General features: G+C 48.6%; 1 protein-coding gene across 1 annotated transcript in view; it reads left to right on the top strand.

Moving 5' to 3' along the window:
- SLC4A5 (solute carrier family 4 member 5) overlaps nt 1-22,828 on the top strand; it is a 52,780-nt gene that overhangs the window by 5,778 nt on the left and 24,174 nt on the right. Inside the window, exons 2-9 of the mRNA XM_076000896.1 lie at nt 11,348-11,508; nt 12,287-12,439; nt 14,239-14,334; nt 16,636-16,691; nt 19,692-19,849; nt 20,276-20,363; nt 21,260-21,414; nt 22,086-22,289. Coding sequence (XP_075857011.1) covers nt 11,348-11,508; nt 12,287-12,439; nt 14,239-14,334; nt 16,636-16,691; nt 19,692-19,849; nt 20,276-20,363; nt 21,260-21,414; nt 22,086-22,289 — 1,071 coding nt within the window. The remainder of the gene's footprint in view (nt 1-11,347; nt 11,509-12,286; nt 12,440-14,238; nt 14,335-16,635; nt 16,692-19,691; nt 19,850-20,275; nt 20,364-21,259; nt 21,415-22,085; nt 22,290-22,828) is intronic.

Genomic DNA, 22,828 nt, shown 5'->3' with positions numbered 1-22,828 from the left:
CATTCTTAGCTAGCTGGCCATGTAAAAACAGGCTGTGGGACCCTCACAGGCCATGGGACATGATTTTCTGGCCCTGATCTAGAAGGCAGGCATGCGCTCAGATAACAGAGATCTAAAACCCAGGGTAGTAGGTGGGAACTAGTGAGAACTCAGGCTCTGGAGTCAAAAGACTGGCCCTCAAGCCCTGTCTCATATAAGCTGCATGACCCTGGGCAGGTTCCTTATCCTGTAAGGGTCTCGGTCTCCTCACCTGTACAATGAGAATAGTCACAGACCTACCTCGTGGGCTAGATTTGAGGATTAAATGAGATAATACATGTTAAGGCTTAGCATAGCGCCTGGCACATAGAAAGTGCTGGGTAAGCCGGGCGTGGTGGCTCATGCCTGTAATCCTAGCTCTCTGGGAGGCTGAGGCGGGCGGATCCTTTGAGCTCAGGAGTTCACAACCAACCTGAGCAAGAGCGAGACACCGTCTCTACTATAAATAGAAAGAAATTAATTGGCCAACTAATATATATAGAAAAAATTAGCCGGGCATGGTGGCGCATGCCTGTAGTCCCAGCTACTCAGGAGGCTGAGGCAGAAGGATCGCTTGAGCCCAGGAGTTTGAGGTTGCTGTGAGCCAGGCTGATGCCACGGCACTCACTCTAGCCTGGGCAACAAAGTGAGACTCTGTCTCAAAAAAAAAAAAAAAAAAAAGAAAGTGCTGGGTAAGCTTTGGCTGTTGTCGTCATTAGTAAGTGCTGTGTGATAAATGATACAAAGTGCAGTGGGAGTCAGAGGAAGGAAAAATTTCCTCAACCTAAGCCCCTGGGGAGGTGTTGTCATGGAGGAGGTGGCCTTTGAATAGCAGGGGTGGAAGAGAGAGGCAAGAAGAGGACCTGTCCTGAGTGGCTGGGAAGAGACGCCGCAAACTCTGAGACAGACAAGTCTATAAATGACAGTGTCATGGGGTAATCACAGAGACCTGGACACACAGGCAAGTGGCCCTTAGAGAGGCTTGGCTCCAGACATATTTTCCTGAAGGAGCCCGTTCAAAATTTGCCAGTAGCTTTGTCTCATGGCATTCCCTTAGTGGCAACTCCCCTCACCCCTGGACAAAGACGCGATGTGCAGCAGGAGGGACCCTTCGCTGAACTCATGAGCTTGGGAGCAGGGCCCATGCCCACTCCATTCACCACAGCTCCCGGGAACGCCACACCTCGGCCCCAGCCCCTCCAGCTGCACCACTGCAGTTCATCGCTGTCTGGGAGGAAGTGGTTCTCCAAACTTCACCGCGTCACCAAAGGCCCTCAGCAGAGCCTCCTAGGCCAGCAAAAGGAAACACCTGCAGTCACAGGGAGTCAGCCATGCAAGAAACTAGGGTTCATTCCAGAACAGTCTAAGACTGAGGGCCCCACCTGTCTGGTCCCAGTCCCAGGCATATCTCATCTGCAGAGATGAAGGATTCCAGACATCTTATCCTGAGTCTATTAAACACTTGAATCACTTAGCTAATATGTCTCGTTCAGATTCTATAGTCAGCAACTTTCTGATGCTAATTTGGCTTACCCTGTGTGTCTTCCTATAAGGAAAGAATTTGAGGGCTAGAGGAGGAGAGTAACCCCTATAACGATTGTAAATCTTATTGTAAATGAAATAAATTGACCTTTGGGTTTATAGATCAGCCCTTGTGAACTTGGTTAGCATTAGTCAGCATCCCTGGACCTAATCATCTCTGGGACACTAAAAAGACAAATTTCTGAGTCTGGACTCACCTTTCTGGAGCTCATCAGTCCCTCATGGAACCTTCTAAACTTCTCCATATGTGTTGACCTTTAATCCATACCTGCTCACTCAGTCTTTTATACTTTATAATCTTTCAATTTCACTGCCAAGTGGTTTGTGAGCATACACACCATATGCGTAATTTTGCTCAGTTGTAGAAACAATTTGTTGCACTATTTCATACACATATTTTCATGCATGTGATTTTATGTATTTTGAATTTGCCAAATAAATTGTAAGAATGGGCCAGAATTTACTTAGGTGTTCCCCTTTTGAAAAATCTTCCTCCTGTAGATCATTTCTTGGTGCCTCTATCAAAGATAACCTAAGGATTTTCTGATGATTCCTCAGACGTCTGCGGAAAAATTCTTAGTTGGCTCATAAGTGAATTAACACTGGTCTTCAGTTTCTGCTGGGAAAGTCAGGGTTCTTCTGTTACTCATATGTGAAGTTAAATAGCTTTGCTGGATAATGGAGACTAACTCATATTCATGTTATTTTTAAGAAATGAATCCCATGCCTATGCTCCTAGTACTCTGGGAGGCCCAGGCAGGAGGATCCCTTGAGCTCAGGAGTTCAAGACCACCCTGAGCAAGAGTGAGACCCCGTCTGTAAAAAAGGAAAAAAAGAAAAGAAATGAATAAGAGTGAGGCAACACAGAAGTGTGAACACAGTGTGGGTGTGTACTGTACAAATTTTAGGTGAGTAAACTTAACTTAATGTAAGAAACAAATTCACACAAATATAATTCTTTTTTTTTAGACACAGTCTTATTCTGTTGCCCAGGCTGGAGTGCAGTGGCATCATCATAGCTCACTGCAACTTTAAACTCCTGGGCTCAAGCAACCCTCCTGGCTCAGCCTTCTGAGTAGCTGGGACTATAGGTGCATGCCAACAAGTCTGGCTAACTATCGTATTTTTTGTAGAGATGAGGCCTATGTTGCTCAGGCTGGTCTTGAACTCTTGGCCTCAAGTGATCCTCCTGCCTCTGCCTCTGTCTCCCAAAGTGCTAGGATTACAAGCATGAGCCACCATGCCCCGCCACAAATATAATTCTTAAATGTTTAGAGGCAACGTAGCCTTAACATTAAAGGTTGCATTTTACAGATTACATTTTTCAAAAATCTTTAAAATTTGGATGTCCTAAAGGGAACTTTTTTTTTTTTTTTTTACAAACAAACTAACCAGGTCATACTATAATGATAATGATATTCAAAGTAAGTATAGAAATAAAGAAGCTGGATGGGAGAGTGGCACATTAAAAAAAGGAAAGAAAAAAGCTTCTCTTCAATCACAAAGTTTATATATATATTCCGCAGATTTTACACTTATCTAACTGTACACAGTGGCCACCTTGTTGTCTTGTCTTCTCAAAGATCTGTATCTCCCTTTTAAGAAACACTGATGGGCCAGGGGTGGTGGCTCACGCCTGTAATCCTAGCACTCTGGGAGGCTGAGGTGGGTGGATCACTAAAGGTCTGGAGTTCGAAACCAGCCTGAGCAAGAGCGAGACCCCGTCTCTACTATAAATAGAAAGAAATTAATTGACCAACTAAAATATACAGAAAAAATTAGCTGAACATGGTGGTGTGTGCCTGTAGTCCCAGCTACCTGGAAGGCTGAGGCAGAAGGATTGCTTGAGCCCAGGAGTTTGAGGTTGCTGTGAGCTAGGCTGACACCATGGCATTCTAGCCTGCACAACAGAGTGAGACTCTGTCTCAAATAAATAAACAAACAAACACTGATGTCTGATTCTCAGTCCCCTGAGCTTCTGATGTAATTAGTCTGAGGTTCAGCCTGGATTTGGGAATTTGTAAAAAGCTCCCAGATGATCCTAATGCAGCCAAGGTTGAGAAGCGCTGATACTTATGCTAGCCATGGCAGGATCAGTGGAACTTATTAAGTCTCTATCTGAAGAGGGAATTAGAATTCAGGTCTCTGGGTTTCCAGTCCTTTCCAGGTCCTCCTTGAAGGAGAGCCTCCTTGTCTCACATCCTGTGGTTTGAGCGTCAGAAGCCTGGGCTGTAGCTGGTGGCTAGCCAGTGCCACTTTCTCCTGTTATTGTTATGAATTGAGCAGCAACATCCTCTAACCATATCCCTGACCCAGTTACTAGGCATGGAAAAGGCCTCAATTCTAGACCCCCTTTGTGTGACAGAGAGCTGCTTTCTGTGACATGTGACATTTCGAGGTTCCATTTAGCTCCATCCCAGTTAGGAGGGGGGCATCTGGCACCCACCCCTGGTACACACAAAGGCAGGAGGCTGTGCCACCACCCAGGCCTGGGCAAAATCCCTAAAAGTTCTTTTCCAACGTGGAGATTTTCTTTCCACTTGACCTGCTTCTCCAACTCTAATTCCCCACTTTTTGAAGCCAACAGTGGTATAACGGTCGCTTTGCAATGAGTTGCTTGGGATTACACAGTAAGCATTTTATCAGGTGTCCACAAGTTTTTAAACCTGGCTTTGACCAGGAGCTTTTTAAAGAGCCCATTCTTTTATTTATTCTGGGAAATGTTTAAGCATTATATTATGGAAAATTCAAATTTATAGAAAAGTGGTATGCAGTGGAATGAACCTCACATGCCCATCACCCAGCTTCGACAGTTATCAGCTGACTCACAACCAATCTCATCCCTCTACCCCCACCCACCACCCCAGACACACACACTAGATCACGTTGACACAAGTCCCAGACACCATATCGCCCCATCCGTAAATATTTTAGTATGTGTCTCTAACAGATAAGGCCTCTTTCTTTTTATCATCACCCCAATATCATAGTCACATCTAAAAAAATAATAACATGGATTCCTTAATTTTATCAAATTATCCAGGCAGTGTCCATATTTCCCAGATCACCTCATGTATTTTTTAAAAATACAATTGGTCCCCCCCCCCATTGCATTTGGAAGCTCTTAAATCATTTTTAATCTACAGCTTCCCCCTTCTTTATTTTTCCTCTGCAGTTGTTGAAGAAACTGTATCATTTGTCCTGTATGGTTTTCCGGTTCTGTTTATTGCATCTCTGTGGTGGTGTTTCACATGTTGCTCTGCCCCCATTGTATTTTCTGTGAACTGAAAATACACAGTTCACAGAAAAGGGTCCAGGCTTATCTGATTCCTGCCTGGCTTTTTTACAAGACTGTTTCCACGACAATCCTAGCTTGAGGTGCACACTTCCATCAGGCGCCAGCTCACGCCCAGCTGATCTTTGCGTATATGTTGGCATTTTGCTGGACTATGGTGATCGTTGCTTAGAAGATGCTGAGTATTTTAAAATATACTTAAACCGCCGGGCGTGGTGGCTCACGCCTGTAATCCTAGCACTTTGGGAGGCCGAGGCGGGCGGATTGCTCGAGGTCAGGAGTTCGAAACCAGCCTGAGCGAGACCCCGTCTCTACCAAAAATAGAAATAAATTAATTGACCAACTAAAAATATATATACAAAAAATTAGCCAGGCATGGTGGCGCATGCCTGTAGTCCCAGCTACTCAGGAGGCTGAGGCAGGAGGATCGCTGAGCCCCGGAGATTGAGGTTGCTGTGAGCCAGGCTGACGCCACGGCACTCACTCTAGCCTGGGCAACAAAGTGAGACTCTGTCTCAAAAAAACAAAACAAAACAAAAAAATATATACTTAAACCAAATAGGTTTCAGGCTTTTTTTATTCCCAGTCATTTCCTCATAGCCAGACTTCATCCCAAGCGATCGGTGAGGTCTTGCTACCCTCACGCACGAGGGAACGAGCATTTGCGGTGAGCTATGATTGCACCACTGCACAACAGCCTGGGTGACAGAGCGAGCCCTCATCTCTTTAAAAAAAAAAAGTCTCTCCAGGTAATTCTAATGGATAGCCAAAAATGAAAGTCACTGCTGTCAGTCTTTGATCCTCCATGTTTCCTTGTTCCACTAATGAGCTAAATTTCTATCTGTAGCCATTAAAAACACAAAACTAAGTTGAAGGTGGCTTCAACATCTAGAATCCCAAAAATGCTTACAAAGGGGACTGGAGAGGTGTCTCTGGTGAAGTTGTCTAGTGTTCTGGAATTTTTCTAATCAAGTTTTCAGGATTCTGGTAGCAGGGTCTGGTTCTGGCATTGCCTTAAACCTGGAGACAGGTGATTTGGCTTTTCTGCAGACTGTACTCAGGTGGGTTAGTGCCCCCGTCTGTGTGTGTATGGAGCTAATGTTTTGTGTGTGCTTAACGCAGTACAAATAGTTGAAGTCCTGGGAGGTGGAGGGAACCTCTTGTGTTTGCTATCTGGAGTTACTGGAGGATGTTTGAAAGAGGAGCCGTGCTGTCACTCACTCCTTCCAGGAGGAGTTGCATTTGTATGGGCAGAAGGCTGAAGGATAGGATGTCAAGAGAAACAGACCTGCTCAAGAATATCCCATCCAGGGTATTTGTGAGATATCGAAGAGAGCGACCAACCTGAGTGGCCCCATGCACTGGGCCACATCATACCTTTGGGTGGATGGAGTAAGGCCATGGAGTAGCAAAAGGACCTTCAGTAGCAAGTGCTTTGTGGACCTTCAGTGGCAATTCATCTTGTGTATTTTTAAGCAAAACAAGGGCAATCCAAAGAGGAGCAAGACCCTCAGGGAGAAAAGTTGAGCATTCTCTCAACCGAAATATTTGGACTTATCCTTTGCTCTATTCCTTGTAAACCCTGATGTTAATACAACTTTTAGAAAAACCTTACTCTTGGTATCACATAAACTTGGATCTACCACAATTTAAATGATGCTCCTGTAAACAGATTTCCCCAGGAAAAAAGTCAGCTACAACTTGGTGAGTGTCCAAGGCAGGCTTGTTGAAGGTCTTCACTTCCTAGGCCTCCTCTGGTCAAATCTCCCCATCCTGTATCCATCGAATCCCCCAAGGCCCTGCCAGATGCCTGATTTTTTATTTGTCTCAAATAAATGTGTGGAATTGAGATGTCAAATACTGATAATGCAAAGCACTTACACAGTACATGAAGAGGAAATATGACAAAGGAAAGGATGTTCAACCTCGACAGTAATCAAAGGAATGAAAATGTGATATAATTTTTCAATTACCAAATGAACAAAGGTGAAAAAGAATAAAATACTAGAGTCTGAGAGACTAGGGACATGGGAGATTGCATGCACCTTGCGGGGAGTGTACACTGACACAAGCTTTCTGGAAAATAGTTAGGCAATATACATCATAAACATAGAAATTATTGAGCAGGGACTAATGATGCTCAAACCAGCCTTGTTTATAATAAAGAATGATTAGAAATAACCTGAATGTCCACCAAGTGAGAACTATGCATAACAATTATGCTACATTCATACAATGGAACATTGAAAAGACTTCAAAATGATATGATATTAATAATAGGCATGAAAGGATGTTCATTAGATATTATGTCCTTGAGGGCCTTGTAGTGCCTTTAATGTAAGGTCAATGCAAGCATACGTACACGTGCACGCATGCACACCAAGATCTAGGATGGTCGTCATCAAAATATCAACTGTGATGTCTTCTGGTTAGGAGAACTTTAAACGACTTTATTTTCTTCTTTTTTCATTGTTCCTAAAATTAGCAAAGTAATATTTATTTTTAACTTAACAGCTAATACTAACACTAGTATTAGCTAGTATATCTTATATGCTAGGCACTGCTCTCATTGCTGTATGCTGTTATTATTCCTGAAGAAAACAAAGGTGATGGGAGATTAAGTAACTTACCCAGAGTCCACAGCTAGGGAAAGATGGAGCTGGAATTCAAAACCTGATAACAGGCCGGGCACAGTGGCTCACGCCTGCAATCCTAGCACTCTGAGAGGCCAAGGCAGGCAGATTGCTTGAGGTCAGGAGTTCAAAACCAGCTCTAAGCAAGAGCGAGACTCCGCCTCTACTATAAATAAAAAGAAACTAATTGGCCAACTAATATATATAGAAAAAAACTAGCTAGGCATGGTGGCGCATGCCTGTAGTCCCAGCTATTCGGGAGGCTGAGGCAGTAGGATTGTTTGAGCCCAGGAGTTTGAGGTTGCTGTGAGCTAGTTTGACACCACGGCACGCTAGCCTGGGCAGCAGAGTGAGACTCTGTCTCAAAAAAAAAAAAAAAAAAAAAAAAAACCTGGTAACATTGCTCCACAGACTGCAGTCTTACTACACTAATTAGCCCCAGTCCAGTGAGAGTCTCTTAAATCCTGGCCCCTAACAATCAGATTCCTGTGCTCAAAAGTCACCATTGTTAACCATGTGACATTGATCCTTCCAAAACTTTTGCTAGGCAAGTCCAGACACATGCACATACATACATGCGTGCATGCACATACATGTGTTTTTTTCTTTTTTTTTTATAAATTTAGGGTGACAGTGCCCATCCTGTGAGTATATAAGTTCACCTTCAAACTTTTTATTTAGCTATCGAGAGTATTCTACAGCACGGATGCACAGAATTGATAGAATGATGCTTCTCCTGAAAAACTGGCAGCTTCTTCACCCTAACAGACACAGCTGCAGTGAGCATCCTTGTATGCATTTTACAGGATGCAGAAGTGTGATTATATTCCTGTGATAATTTCCTAGAAACGGAGCCACTGGGTTGAAAGGTACGCACATCAAATGTTGAAAAGGCTGCCCCATCAAGAAAGTTGCCGTTACACCTGCAGTCCATGAGTGGCTATCTCTCCATGTTGTCACTGACACAGGGAGTTGTCAATCTTTTCAATTTTTGCCAATATAAGAAATGAAGAATGTTATTTCATTTGTAGTAATTTAAAAATCCTTGATTACTTGCAAAGTTGAACAGCTTTTCATGTTTATTGGCCATCTTTATTTCTTCTCAGAATTGTTTATTTTCTATTGGGTAATTTGAGATTGTTTAAATTAATTCAAAAGTGTTTTCTTGTATTATAAATATTAGACTTTTTGGCTGGGCGAGGTGGCTCATGCCTGTAATCCTAGCTCTCTGGGAGGCCGAGGCAGGCAGATTGCTCCAGGTCAGGAGTTCAAAACCAGCCTCATCAGATACCATTTCCCATGTAAAAAAAGAAAAAAAAAAAAAAATAAAGAAAGCAAAACCAGCCTCAGCAAGAGCGAGACCTTGTCTCTACTATAAATAAAAAGAAATTAATTGGCCAACTAATATATATAGAAAAAATCAGCCGGGCATGGTGGTGCATGCTTGTAGTCCCAGCTACTAGGGAGGCTGAGGCAGTAGGATCGCTTGAGCCCAGGAGTTTGAGGTTGCTGTGAGCTAGGCTGACGCCATGGCACTCACTCTAGCCTGGGCAACAAAGTGAGACTCTGTCTCAAAAAAAATAAATAAAATAAATAAAATAAAAAAATATATAAATATTAGACTTTTGATGCTTTGTTGCAAATAATTTTGTCAGTACATTCTTTTACTCTGAACTTGATTTATGTATTATTTTATTATATAAAACTTTTAATTTTATGTAATCAAATCTATCCATTTTTTTTCCTTTATGGCTTTACATCTTTTTTAGGAAGTCTTACTCCACTATATTCTCCAAGAATAAAAGAAATACTGTTCTGGCTGGGCACAGTGGCTCACTCCTGTAATCCTAGCACTCTGGGAGGCTGAGGTGGGAGGATCATTTGAGGTCAGGAGTTTGAGATGAGCCTAAGCAAGAGCAAAGCCTCATCTCTGCTAAAAATTTCAAAATTAGCTGTGCGTAGTGGTGCATGCCTGTAGTCCCAGCTACTAGGGAGGCTGAAGCAGGAGGATCGCTTGAGCCCAGGAGTTTGAGGTTGCTGTGAGCTAGGCTGATGCCACAGCACTCTACCTGGGGCGACAGAGTGAGACTGTCTCAAAAAAGAAAAAAAAAATGGAGAAGAAGAAAGACTCTTCTATATTCTCTTCTGATATATTTACATTTTTGTTTATGGATTTGTTTTTATGTTTAGACTTTAATCCATAAAGAAATTAGTATTGTGTTTGGTGAAAAGTAGGGACTTAACTTTTTTATTTTTAGGTTGGCTGTCTTTTTTTTTTTTTTTTTTTGAGACAGAGTCTCACTTCTGTTGCCCGGGCTAGAGTGCTGTGGTGTCAGCTTAGTTCACAGCAACCTCAAACTTCTGGGATCAGGTGATCCTCCTGCCTCAGCCTCCTGATTAGCTGGGACTACAGGCATGCGCCACCATGCCCAGCTGATTTTTTCTATATATATATTAGTTGGCCAATTAATTTCTTTCTATTTATAGTAGAGACAGGGTCTCACTCTTGCTCAGGCTGGTTTTGAACTCCTGACCTGGAGCAATCTGCCTGCCTCGGCCTCCCAGAGTGCTAGGATTACAGGCGTGAGCCACCGCGCCCAGCCTGGCCAATTAATTTCTTTCTATTTTTAGTAGAGACGGGGTCTTGCTCTTGCTCAGGCTGGTCTCGATCTCCTTACTTTGAGTGATCCTCTAGCCTTGGCCTCCCAGAGTGCTGGGATTATAGGCATGAGCCACTGCGCCAGGCCCGTTGTCTATCTTTTAAGCTACTCCACCAAAACCCAATTCCCATGTGTGCCCAGGGCTGTGTCTGGACCGTTTTCCCATTGATCACTTGTCTATATCTGGCCTAGAATCACACTGCTTTAATTACTCAAGCTTTTCAGCAAGTTTTTATATCTGCTAACGTATGTCCTATTTCTCTTTTTTTTTAAACTTTCCTCAACTATTCTTGGACATTTACTTTTTCAGAGGAACTTTAGAATTAGATAGTCATGGTCCCAAAATCCTCCCTTGGGATTTCAATTGGAATATTAATCAAATAAAGCTACCCGCTAGCACAAGGTTGATGTCTTACAAAGGGATCTCCAGCCATGATCCTTTGCCCCCTGGCGGCTCTGCAGGCAGTTGGGTGCTGCCCCCTGAGCGAGAGGAACAGGTGGGAGCTGCTTCTGCCCTGCACCTGAGGCCTTCCCGTGCGACCACCTCCACCCCAGCCTGTGATTCCAAGGCTTCTAGAAAGGACAAATTCCTACATATCTTTGGTTTAATTTCTTTCCTTCCCCAGATGACATGTGGATTTTAACTGGAACTTTCAGAACCAAATCCAGAGTAAAAAGTATGGAAAACTAAGACCCTGCAGCAGAACCCAGGGGGAAATATAATACATTTTGTGGGAGAATATTCTTCCTGCTCCTAGCCAAATACACTCATCACTCATATGTGACCAGCCTGGGCAACCAGGTTCCAGGGGAGACTTTTTTAAAAAAATAGCTTTATTGTTGTAGATTAACTTGAAATTCTCTCATTTTTAAGTGTACAGTTAAGTGATTTGTAGTACAGAGTTGTGCAACCATCACCATAACTCAATTTTGGAACATTCCCATCACCCCCCGAAAACTCCTCATGCCCATTCATAGTCACTCTCCAGATGCTGCTTTGTCCTTAGTGTGACAGCATCAGGAGGAATTGGGGGCAAAGTGAGGGTGTCCCCTAGAGATCCTCTGCCTGTGAGTCTAGAACGAACACCCCAACAGCATAAATAGCATGACCCCGGATGACACCCCTGTTCTGGAGAGACCCAGTCGGGCCCCCTGCGGCAGGCAGTGGCCCCGCTGAGCCCCGTCCTTCCCCCTTGCAGGTGGATAAAGTTTGAAGAAAAGGTGGAGGAAGGAGGCGAGCGCTGGAGCAAGCCCCACGTGTCCACACTGTCCCTGCACAGCCTCTTCGAGCTCCGCACCTGCCTGCAGACTGGGACGGTGCTCCTGGATTTGGACAGCGGCTCCCTGCCGCAGATCATAGGTGAGGGGCGGGGGCCGCTGTGGGCATCTCTCCCGTGGTACCTGATGCCTGCCTGATTCTATGCAGCGCGGCTTTGCCTCTGGCTCCCAAGGCAGCCTCAGGGCCGCTCGAAGGCTCAGTTCCATGTAGGGCTCCGACAGAGAGGAAAAAGAGATCATCCCCTGAAATGCCACCCAGCAATGCAGCGCTGGGGGAGCAGCCTCTCGGCGTGGTCAGAGACAGCTCTTGCCATGACAGCAGGTTTCTTTTCAGGGTAAAATGGATCATCACTCATCTTTAGGAAATTAGCTCTCACTTAAGTGGCATGTTGGAGGCTTGCCTTTTTGCCCCTAAACATTTTTGTGACTTTTGTTCCAGCACGTTGGATTTTGCCAGAAGTATTATGCCCAAAATACTTTTCTACAGAGAATATAGTTTACGTCTAAAACCATTTAACACATTATTTTTGTGCTTCCTGGGGCACTTTCATATGTAGTGTTTCTTTTACTTTTCATAATAACGTTGACAGAAAGAGAAGAGACTTCTGTACATGCATGCACACGCATGCACATGTGCCCACACATGCACACACAGAGACGAGCTGTGCCCTCGAACATGCGGAGACTGACGGTTGGTGATGTGCTGGGGTTTCCACAGTTAGCGGCAAAGCGGGGACTATTTCCACATCCCAGGCCACCTCTAGGGCATGTTGGATCCCACTGATAATACCTGAAACTGATGCCCCCCACGCTGGGGCTGTCCTGTCCCACATGGACTAGGCACATTTGTTTCCCACCAGATGACGTCATTGAGAAGCAGATCGAGGACGGGCTCCTGCGGCCGGAGCTCCGGGAAAGGGTCAGCTACGTCCTCTTGAGGAGGCACCGTCACCAAACCAAGAAGCCCATCCACCGCTCCTTAGTGGACATTGGAAAGTCGGTCTCCACCACGAGTGAGTCAGGCCCAGCCACACACCCATGCTGTCCCCACCACCAGAGCAGAACAATTTCTAGGAAGAGACTTGATTCTTTTTATTTTTTTATTTATTTATTTTTGAGAAGGAGTCTCACTCTGTTGTCCAGGCTAGAGTGAGTGCCGTGGCGTCAGCCTAGCTCACAGCAACCTCAAAATCCTGGGCTCAACCAATCCTGCCTCAGCCTCCTGAGTAGCTGGGACTACAAGCATGTGCTACCATGCCTGGCTAATTTTTTCTATATATATTAGTTGGCCAATTAATTTCTTTCTATTTATAGTAGAGACAGGGTCTCACTCTTGCTCAGGCTGGTTTCGAACTCCTGACCTTGAGCGATCCGCCTGCCTCGGCCTCCCAGAGTGCTAGGATTATAGGCATGAGCCACTGCGCCCAGCCAAGAGTTGGTTCTTAACCTGGGCTGCACAGTGCCATCACCTGGGGGCTCGACATATGTCCCAGTGCCTGGGCCCGCCCTGGAGAGTTGGACTCAACTGGTCTGGAGCATGGCTTGGGAACAAAGAGGGAGGTTAGAAAGCTCTCCGGGAGATTCTCATGTGCACGAAGCGTTGGGAAATGCTGGTAGGGATGGTTTGTTTAAGAAAGGACCCGAAGGCCGGGCATGATGGCTCACGCCTGTAATGTCAGCACTCTGGGAGGCCGAGGTGGGTGGATTGCTCAAGATCAGGAGTCGAAACCAGCCTGAGCAAGAGCAAGACCCCGTCTCTACTAAAAATAGAAAGAAATTAATTGGCCAACTAAAAAAATATATATAAAATTGGCCGGGCATGGTGGCACATGTCTGTAGTCCCACCTACTCAGGAGGCTGAGGCAGAAGGATCCCTTGAGCCCAGGAGTTTGAGGTTGCTGTGAACCAGGCTGAGGCCACGGCACTCTATCCCAGGCAAAGAGTGAGACTCTGTCTCCAAAAAAAAAAAAAAGGAAAGAAAGAAAGGACCCAAAAGTTTGCCCCTGAACCCCTAAGAGGAGCCAAGAGCTTTGGCAGAAATGGAGCACACGTGGTGGTAGAAGGGACCGGGCTCCTCTCAAGGGTGCGGGGCGGTACTCTGCCAGCGGGTGTCGCTCTGATCAGCAGAGCCTGGGGCCACTCAGGAGAGGGGATTGTTCCACATACACATCTCTAACCTCCAGCCCTCCACTCTCGGTATCTGAGTCTAGATGTCCAGAGACACTAGCCATGTTGAACCTGTGAGATAAACACAGTCACCAGAACAAAGCTGCTACATGGAAAACCTTGAGGAATCTCTTTAAATGAATTATTTAAAAATGGAAAGTGTTTAACATATCATAACAAAAGATACACACTCAGCACTGACATGTCCAGGGCACTGCTCTGAGCGTTCCTCCTGTTACTTCACTTCATCCCCACGATAACCCTGTGGCACAGGTGCTGTTCTTTTTATCCCCATTTTACAGATGGGGCATCTGAGGCACAGAGAGGTTAAGTAACTTGCCTGAGGTCACATCGGCAGTAAGTGATGGAATCAGGGAGGAACCCAGACAGTGTACTACATATGGTACCTATTTAATCAATCTTGTTTCTATCTCACTTTCAACAGTACTGGTATTTTCTCTGTATTCTTATTCAGACCATTAACTTACTTAAAAAAAAAAAATTCTTCCTGGAAGAGGAAGAGACATGTCTTGCAGCTCAGTTTTGTTTAGTTGAAGTGACTCCACACGTGTACCATGCTAGTCCGAGAGGCCGCGCCACCCCAGCAAGGCTGCCCAAGCCGAGTCCCCTCTGTTCCTCCTTCCAGATCGCAGCCCCGCCCGGAGCCCCGCGGCCGGCCCGAGTCTCCACCACTCCACGGAGGACCTGCGGATGCGGCAAAGCGCGGATTACGGCCGTCTGTGTGAGTGCGTCCCCGCTCAGCGACAGCCATAGGTCTGCCCAGGAGCTGCCAAGAATTCTCAGGACATGCATCAGGAGACATTTAACTTTCAGCCCAAACCCGAGTGGCTCTCAGCGCCTAATCTACTACCATAATATTCCAAATAATTCTTCTGGTGAATGAAGCTCTACATGAAGTCCAGGCATAATCAATACCCACACCCAAGTTCCAGGCATTTTTATCTTAGTCTGCACCTCCGTTTTCACCAAACTGACCATTGGCCCTGTTTATTTTTTGGTGAAAAGCTTTCCTAGAAATCAAATTAAAAACCGGCTAGGTCCTTTCCCCAGGGCAGTCAGGCAGTGTTCCCACCACTGGGGGACAGTCTTGTGCCACCACAGAGAAGAAATGCAGGCAGAGTCACAGCTGCTGTTTGCTGGGACCGGATCAGGGGGCTTGGAAGGTGAGAGGTCGCAGATGGGGTTGCAGGCGGTTCCCCGGGGATGCACAGATAGGTGAGGGCAGCTTGGAAAATGAGGAGAAAAGAACCAGCAGTGTGCAGAAGTATGTTCCTTTAAATACTTTTACTAACATGCCAAAATATGACCAAGTGCAGCCCAGGGCTGTGCCCCTGTCCTGGCCTGAGGAATGACTTGGAGGGCAATGTGGCTCCTTCCCATGGCCTCAGCCCCAGCGGGCACTTGCTGTGGTCTTTTTTCTCTGTCCCAAAGACCCCGAGTCCACTTAGCCCCCCTGGCCTCGCTGTATCACATAGCGGTGCCGGGAAGGAGTGGTGAGTAGGCTTTGGGCAGACCTTCCGCTCAGGTCATTGCATGTGAGCTCACCTCCGCGCTGACACTGCTCTGGGGTGGGAACCCCAACGACAGGCAAGAATGGGCGAGTTCAGCTTCGAGTAAGCCGGGTGTGCACCTGCCCACAGCCTCCTTCTGCCAGCCTAAGTCCCCTGCTAGCTGGGGAAGGCTGGAGTGGAGGAGACATGGGATGAGACTTGGAGAATAACTGGGAGCTTTCCAAGACATGGTGGGTGTTGGGAAGAGGGCTTCTACATAGGGGAAATAGACAGCAGCTGGAGGGAAGGGACTGTCAAGGGAGAGAACATCAGGTCAGTCCACAGGGAATGTAGGGGGAAGGCCAAACCAAAGAGGGCCCTGTACCCCCAGCGACAGAACCCGGACTTTATTCTGAAGGCAATTGGGACCCCTGAGAAGCTTGAAGCAGGAGCAGGGCATGACCAGATTTCTGCCTGAGAAAGAATAAACTAGAAGGAGGCAAGATTGGAAGCGAGAGCCTGGGCCTGCACTCAGGAACGGAAAGGAGAGGACAGAGCTGGAGTTGATGATGGGTGGGAAGTGGGAGTCAAGGAAGAGAAGGAGGCCATGTCCTAGATTTCCCCCCGGAGGGCCAGCGGATGGGTGGGAGAGGCAGTGAGTGGAATCGGGTCCCTAAGGGGCCAGATGGGGCTGCTCCAGGGGAGATCAGACTGGAGATCCGTCCTGGGTGTCCTTGGCCACATGTGTGGTGGGAGCAACAGGAGTGGATGTGATGACCAAGGAAGGAGAGGGCAAGGCATCTGGAGGGGATGCAGGCAAAGATGAGAGTCCAAGGAGAGCCAGGCAAGAGAGGGTCCTGAGAAGGAGAACCAAGGAGACCAGTGTCTGGGAAGCAAGGAGTGGCCACAGGCCAAAAGCTGAGACATGATGGATCTGAGCATGCCCACGAGATTGGGCTGCTAGTGGGTGATGAGAGCTGACTTCCCCACCTTCACAGAGGAAGGAACTATCGAGCAGTTCATATAGCTCACTCTCACTGTTCTCCTTGCGGCGAGCCCTCTGCCAGCCAAGTCCCCAGCCCATCTTTAACAACTCTCATGGGTCATGGAGGACAGAGGTGAAACTGGTCTCTCTCGCCAACAAATTCCAAGCTCAGTGACACCTGGCACCTCATCTAATAATGCATGTCTGTCCCTCCCTGTGTCCAGGCCTGGCGCAGAGCCAGCCCCTGGAGTAGACATCCTGGTGAGGTCCAGGAAGGTGGGGCTGAGGGGTGGAGACCCGAGTGCAGTAGCTTGAGAGGTGAGGAGGAAGAAGTAGAACCTAGAGTCTAGCAACTCTTTCAAGAAAGCTGCCAGGGAAGGGAAGGAAAGTGAAAGGATGCTGGCTCAAGGAGGGTAGAGGATTAAGCGGGGAGGGGGGGGTGTCTTGCTTTGGTTATGAACATGGGGGAGGCATGAGTAGGGGCCAAGGGACAAGGACTGCAAGAGCCTGGCTTCCCATGATAGCCTTTCTTTTCCTTCTCTCCTAGGTCACGCCCAGAGCAGAAGCATGAATGACATTTCTCGAACCCCAAACACAGACCAGGTAGTAAAGCTCTTGCGCTTAGCTGTAGTGGAGAGCCAGGGCGGGAAGACGCCTTTGGTTTCAGGGGCAGGGGCGCCCCTGGGCAGAAACCCACTCCCATGAAGGAGCGGGAGTCCCCAGGAAGGGCCTGGCAGGGGTGAGGGGGGTGGGGGTGCTCTAAGCTGCCTTGGTGACTCTGTGCAGCCTGTCAGGCAGTGACTTAGTCCCAGGTACTGGCTCTGTGCCAGGTCCTGGGGAGAGCTGGGGACAGAGAACCACATTAGACAGTGTCAGCTGTCCTTGAGTTTGGGATCTGTTGGAGAGAGAAGACCAGCCACATAGCCTCACCTTCCCTGTGACCCATGAGTGCCTTTAAAGATAGGCTAGGGATTGGGGCCAGCAGAGAGAAGAGAGTAGATCGTCCCCATGCGGAGAACAGTGACAGTTATTTAATTGGACCACCCAAAATCATGTGTCTTCTTCCTCGGCTGGGACAGGAGAATATGGACTCTGGTCTCCCACTAACTTTATCTCCTGCTGAGATCAGCGTCCTACAAGCAGGCGGAGTCCAGCTCTGAGGCCCACGTCCCGGGAACTCTGACTGCGCCCCCGGGGAGGCCCAGAGGAGGCCCCTCAGTTCTAACCCTGCACACCTCAGGGCAGGAGGGTCCATGGTCACCTCGCCTGTGCCCAGGAATAGGAAGAAAGGTGACCAAGGAAACCTGAAACGTGGTGAGGAACCCTCAGGAGCGTGGGTGACCCCCAGGCCTTCTAGGCACCCCCACGTCTGGGGAAAGACAAAAGCAAGGCAGTCCCTGATGTCAGTATCCAGAGGGCCCTTTGTGGCCAAAATAATAAAACAATAACAACAATGACAAAATTGACCAGCATTTAAGGTCCACTCGCTGCATGTGCTGCGTGTGCCAGGCATTTTCTGGGCATCAGGAAAACACTAGCGCCGCTCCCAGTTTACTGACGAGAGAACTGTGAGGCTGAACGCAGTTAAACAACACGCCCAAGTCCGTGCTGCTGAAAGGTGACAGAAACCTTGATGGGACCCAGGCAGTCTGACTCTAAAGAGCCCCTAACTGGCGAGTAATTTAGGAGCCAGTCAGTATTCCACCACTTTTAGTCATGCACACAGACGGCGGAGCCGTGATAAGACAGCACACCTAGTGAAAGTCTTCCGTGATCTATTTTGATCAGTGTGTAAGTAGTAATGACAACACAAGTGTCGCCTTCCCAGGCAATGCTTCCTTGGTTCAGGGATCTGAGCACAGTCCTGGCTCAGTCTTCCCGACTGCTCAGTACTCGCAGCATCAGTGGTTCGTGCACCAGTGGGTGCTCCTTAGGTGCAAGCCCAGGGGCATGTGCCCTGCAGGCTGTCTCTTCATCCTCACTGCGTGCAAACCTAAACTCCATGCCTGCCCTCAGCCGGCAGCACCGCGGTGAGCAGAGCGGACTCAGCACCACTGCCGTGCTGCAGTGACGCCGAGGTGCAGAGCTGGACCACAGTCCTTGCAGGTTCAGGAGGTGGGGTCACCAGTGCCCTCGTTGTACAGGCCCATGTCAGGGCTGTGGCCAAGCCAGGGTGGCCAGAACATCAGCATGCTCCCTTTTCTAGGATGCCACAACCCTGGCCTCCTGACCAAACAGGTCACAACCTGCAGTGAAGGACCAGGCCCTGTTGCAATTCTTCTTCTCTCCTGAATTACAAGTGGGTTGGCTGGGCCACCCCAGAGTATTAGTGCTTTCAAAGCCGTGTTCTGCCCACCTCACCTCTCCTCCCCTCCTCTAGACACCCTCCCTGCCTGATGCCCAGGGGCCTGGAGCTGGCATGGGGATGGTGGCTGCCCTGGCACACCCAGCCCTCCACCCTGAAGAACACTGCTTATTAATCAGCTGACTATGCCTGGGACAAAGGGACTTTTTGAGTCTCGGGGACTCTGGCCTTCCCATCAACTCCTGCCCTTGCTTTCTTCACTATATTAGGATCCTTGGGGCCGTTGATGGTTGCCCGGGTGGTGGTGGAGAGATTTTTCTTTTGTTTTGTTTTGTTTTCCCCGATTAGATTTAAAAGATTATAGGGGTGCAGCTCTCACTCACGTGCCTCCCCTCGTGCTGGTGGGCCACCCACCCCAGTATGTGTCACGGCCCCCCACGAGTTGAATCAGGAAATAGCTGTTGGCACAAAGTGGCAGGACCCATTGGCCATGCCCAAGCCCACAACCGACCCCTCCATGGGAACAAGAAGAGACACAGGAGCCCGAGTCTTGTCTGAGCCTTCAAGAAACAGACATTTCTGTGCCCGCAGGAGAGCTTCCAGCCAAGGGGGCATTAGTGGGGAAATTGTGGCATCCAGGGAGCTCATTTCAGAACTGGCTTCCCCTGCAGGCCCTGTCCCCTATGTCGGCCACGGTGGACTGCAGCCAGCCCTGCCCTGCCCCATGCTCCCTCTCCTTCCTCCACTAATCTCTCTCTGTGTCTTATCTCTCCCCTTGCGCCCAGAGGGAAAGCAATCTGAAAAACAATTCATTCTAAGATGTTAAGGACTAAGAAGAGCTTGAAAGTGCCCATCCCAGGGGTATTTTCACAGGAGGAATGAAGTTAGGAACGCAGAGAAGGGGAATAAGTTTGGGCACAGGGTTTGTCTCCAGCACCTCTCACATCTGACCCCGCCAGCTCTGCCTATATGACCTTTCTTCCCCGAACAGACACGAGTCAGAGGGACTGGAGAGAGGCCACCTTGATAGTCTCAGGGATAAGAGTTTCCTGGGAGGTACCTCCCGGGCTGACTCGGGAGCACGGAAGTCTCTCACAGATGTGGAGACTGGTCCCGGGGTTTCTGTGTGCCAGAAAGCTGGCAGCAAAGGGAGAGCAAAGCCCAGCCCAGCCACTCTGACCGTCAGAACGGGCTGGAAGAAGTTGTCCAAGTCAGGCCTCAAAGCAGTCTGCAGGGCCTGGGGGAGTGAGAGCAGGTGGGAGTGTCCGTGGGTATCTCATCTCCCCCTCCCCGACCAGCGGAAAAACAAATTCATGAAGAAGATCCCCAAGGACTCAGAAGCCTCCAACGTGCTGGTGGGTGAGGTGGACTTCCTGGACCAGCCGTTCATCGCGTTCGTGCGTCTCATCCAGTCAGCCATGCTGGGCGGGGTGACCGAGGTGCCCGTCCCCACCAGGTGAGAGCCATTGAAACCTACCCCACGCCACCCTCAGGAAGCCAGCTGTCCATGCGGTCAGCAGGCAGTGTCATTAGAGACACCCCTAAGCGTGGTGGTGTGCTGGGAAGGGAGCTCTTCTGACTAGGAGAGAGTTCTAGAGACTTCATTAAAAATAATCATAAGAGAGGAGACAACAGCTGGTAGAAAAGCCGTCGGGTGGGTTTGGGCAGCAAGACCAAGGTGAGGGTGCTCGTGGGGGAGCCCAGTGCGAGTAGAAGAGGAAATGCTTTGCCAAAGCAAATATGGGGCTGGAAGGGGGGAAGCGGAAAAGTTAAGAATGGATATTGCTTAGGGCCAAAGAATTCTCGTCACCTGCTTCTATTTTCCTTTTCACTTTCCTCCTCTTCCTTCTCTTCTTTGTCTCCTCCTTTATCTTCTTTGCAGATTTCTGTTCATACTACTGGGACCTTCCGGGAGAGCAAAATCCTACAATGAAATTGGCCGTGCCATCGCCACCCTCATGGTAGACGATGTAAGTGGCAACCGGAAGCATGTCCTCCTGAATGTTGTGGCTCCTGCCTCAAGCATTGCACCTTCATTCATTCCTTTGTCCTACAGGCAAATCTGAGCACCTACTGTGTACCAGGTGCTGTGCAGAATGCTGAAGCTTATGAGAGTCAGGAAATAGGCACTGTCCGCCAGGAGGACCAATCAAGTGGGAGGCACAGACCTATGATAAAATTAATCCTCTGCCAGCTGCCCCAGGAGTCAGGAGGGCTTCACAGATGAGGGACCTTTAAAGCTAAGGATGACTGGGAGGGGGTTAGGCCCAGCACAAGCCTACAGGGCAAGCATCCCAGACAAAAGAAAGGGGTCAGGCTCAGAAAAGCTGGGTGGATGTAGGCTCAGCGTAAGAGCTTCGAGGGCGGGAGGTGACACCGGAAATGTGAGCCAGAGACCCCACGGAGCCTGTAAGCAGAGCTGAGAGTTCACACTCTGTCCCCAGAGTGATGGGGATCCTAGACACTTAAACACAGGCATAAGCCCGTCATATCTGCCAGTCAGAAAGCAGCATGGTCTGGAGACAGTGTGACTGATGCAGCCAGGCCCTCCAAGGGTGAGGGGAGGTGAAAAATGGATGTGAAATATTTGAGCTCCTCAGACTGGGCTGTACAAAGGTTTTCTCATGCACTTGCTTGTGTAGAAAACTGAAACCAGAAAGGTTAAGTGACTCAGCCAAAGTCCCAAAGCAAAACCTGCCTTCAGATCCAAGATGGGCTTCCGATCCATCGCGCCTGCTATGTTGTGTTCTCATCCCAAACCCGAGAGCAAGTGGGCAGGGGAGCAGTGGTTCAAAGTGATTTCTTTGAAACTAGACACGAGCTCTTCAGAGAGAACTGACCCTCTTCCCCCGTCTCCCCTTGCCAGCTTTTCAGCGACGTGGCCTATAAAGCCCGCAATAGGGAAGATCTGATCGCGGGGATCGATGAGTTTCTGGATGAGGTCATCGTCCTTCCCCCTGGAGAATGGGACCCAAATATCCGAATTGAGCCCCCCAAGAAAGTGCCCTCTGCTGACAAGAGGTATGTATCTGAGCAGAGAGTTAGAGGGGGTGGAGGACAAAGGGGGCTTCAACTCTGCTGTTATCATTTTATTTCTCTTTAAAATCAACCAGAAGCTGGCCAGGTGTGGTGGCTCACGCTTGTAATCCTAGCACTCTGGGAGGCCAAGGCGGGAGGATCACTCGAGGTCAGGAGTTTGAGACCAGCCTGAGCAAGAGTGAGACCCCATCTCTACTATAAATAGAAACAAATTAATTGGCCAACTAAAAATATATAGAAAAAATTAGCCGGGCATGGTGGCACATGCCTGTAGTCCCAGCCACTCAGGAGACTGAGACAGAAGGATCGCTGGAGCCCAGGAGATTGAGGTTGCTGTGAGCTAGGCTGACGCCACGGCACTCACTCTAGCCTGGGCAACAAAGTGAGACTCTGTCTAAAAAAAACCCCAAAAATAAAAATAAAAATAAATAAAATCAACTAGAAGCTAATATGACCACATGTGAACATTTGTAAAATCTGGGGGACCTGTGTGTGGATATTTTTCTATCACTTTCTGCATTTTACTCTGTTATCAAAGATATTTCATAATTTTTGTTGGAGAGGTGGGGGGTGTGCTGGGGGACAGTCCTGGAGGAGCTGGCCCTTCCCCAGCATTGAGGGCTCGACTCTCCCTGGTCCTCCCCCCCTTGCAGGAAATCTGTGTTCTCGCTGGCGGAGCTGGGCCAGATGAACGGTTCTGTGGGCGGAGCTGGCGGTGCAGTTGCAGGAGGCGGCGGTGGTGGAGGTGGAGGAGGCAGCGGGGCTGGCGGCAGCGGAGCCAGTGGAGCCAGCGGTGGGGATGATGGAGAGATGCCAGCCGTGCACGAAGTCGGGGAGGAGCTTATCTGGACAGGAAGGTGCCAGCCCAGGCCTGACAGTGACTTGGCTGTCCTTTAGGCCTTTCCCCTTCTCTCTCGCCCTCTAGGGACTGCCTGTAGCGCCTACTGCAGGCCATGGGGTCTGACCGCTGTGCTGTCTCCCTCCCAGAGCCCTTGCAGCCCCTCGGGATCACAAAAAAGGGTTACCTCAGGAGAGGGGACCCGGAGAGCGACAGCGGGGTGGAGGAAGTCAAACTCTTCTCTAGACACCCTTTGGGACCAGTTTCCTAGGGCTGCCACAACAAAGTGCCACAAACTAGGTGGCTTAAAACAGAAAGTTATTCTCCCACAGTTCTGGAGGCTTGAAGTTCCAAATCAGATGTTGGCAGGGCCATGCTCCCTCTGCGATTCTGGGGGGAACTCTTTCCTCACCTCCTCCTAACTTCTGGTGGTCACCAGCAGTTTCTGGTGTTCCTTGGCTTGCAGCTGATCACTCTCACCTCTGCCTCTGGCATCCCATGGCCTTCTCCCTGCACACCTCTGTGTGCACATAGTGTTTTCCTCCTTTTATAAGGACA

This window comes from Microcebus murinus, chromosome 3, assembly GCF_040939455.1.
Source record: "Microcebus murinus isolate Inina chromosome 3, M.murinus_Inina_mat1.0, whole genome shotgun sequence".
NCBI lineage: Eukaryota > Metazoa > Chordata > Mammalia > Primates > Cheirogaleidae > Microcebus > Microcebus murinus.
This window is presented reverse-complemented; position numbering and strand designations above follow the sequence as displayed.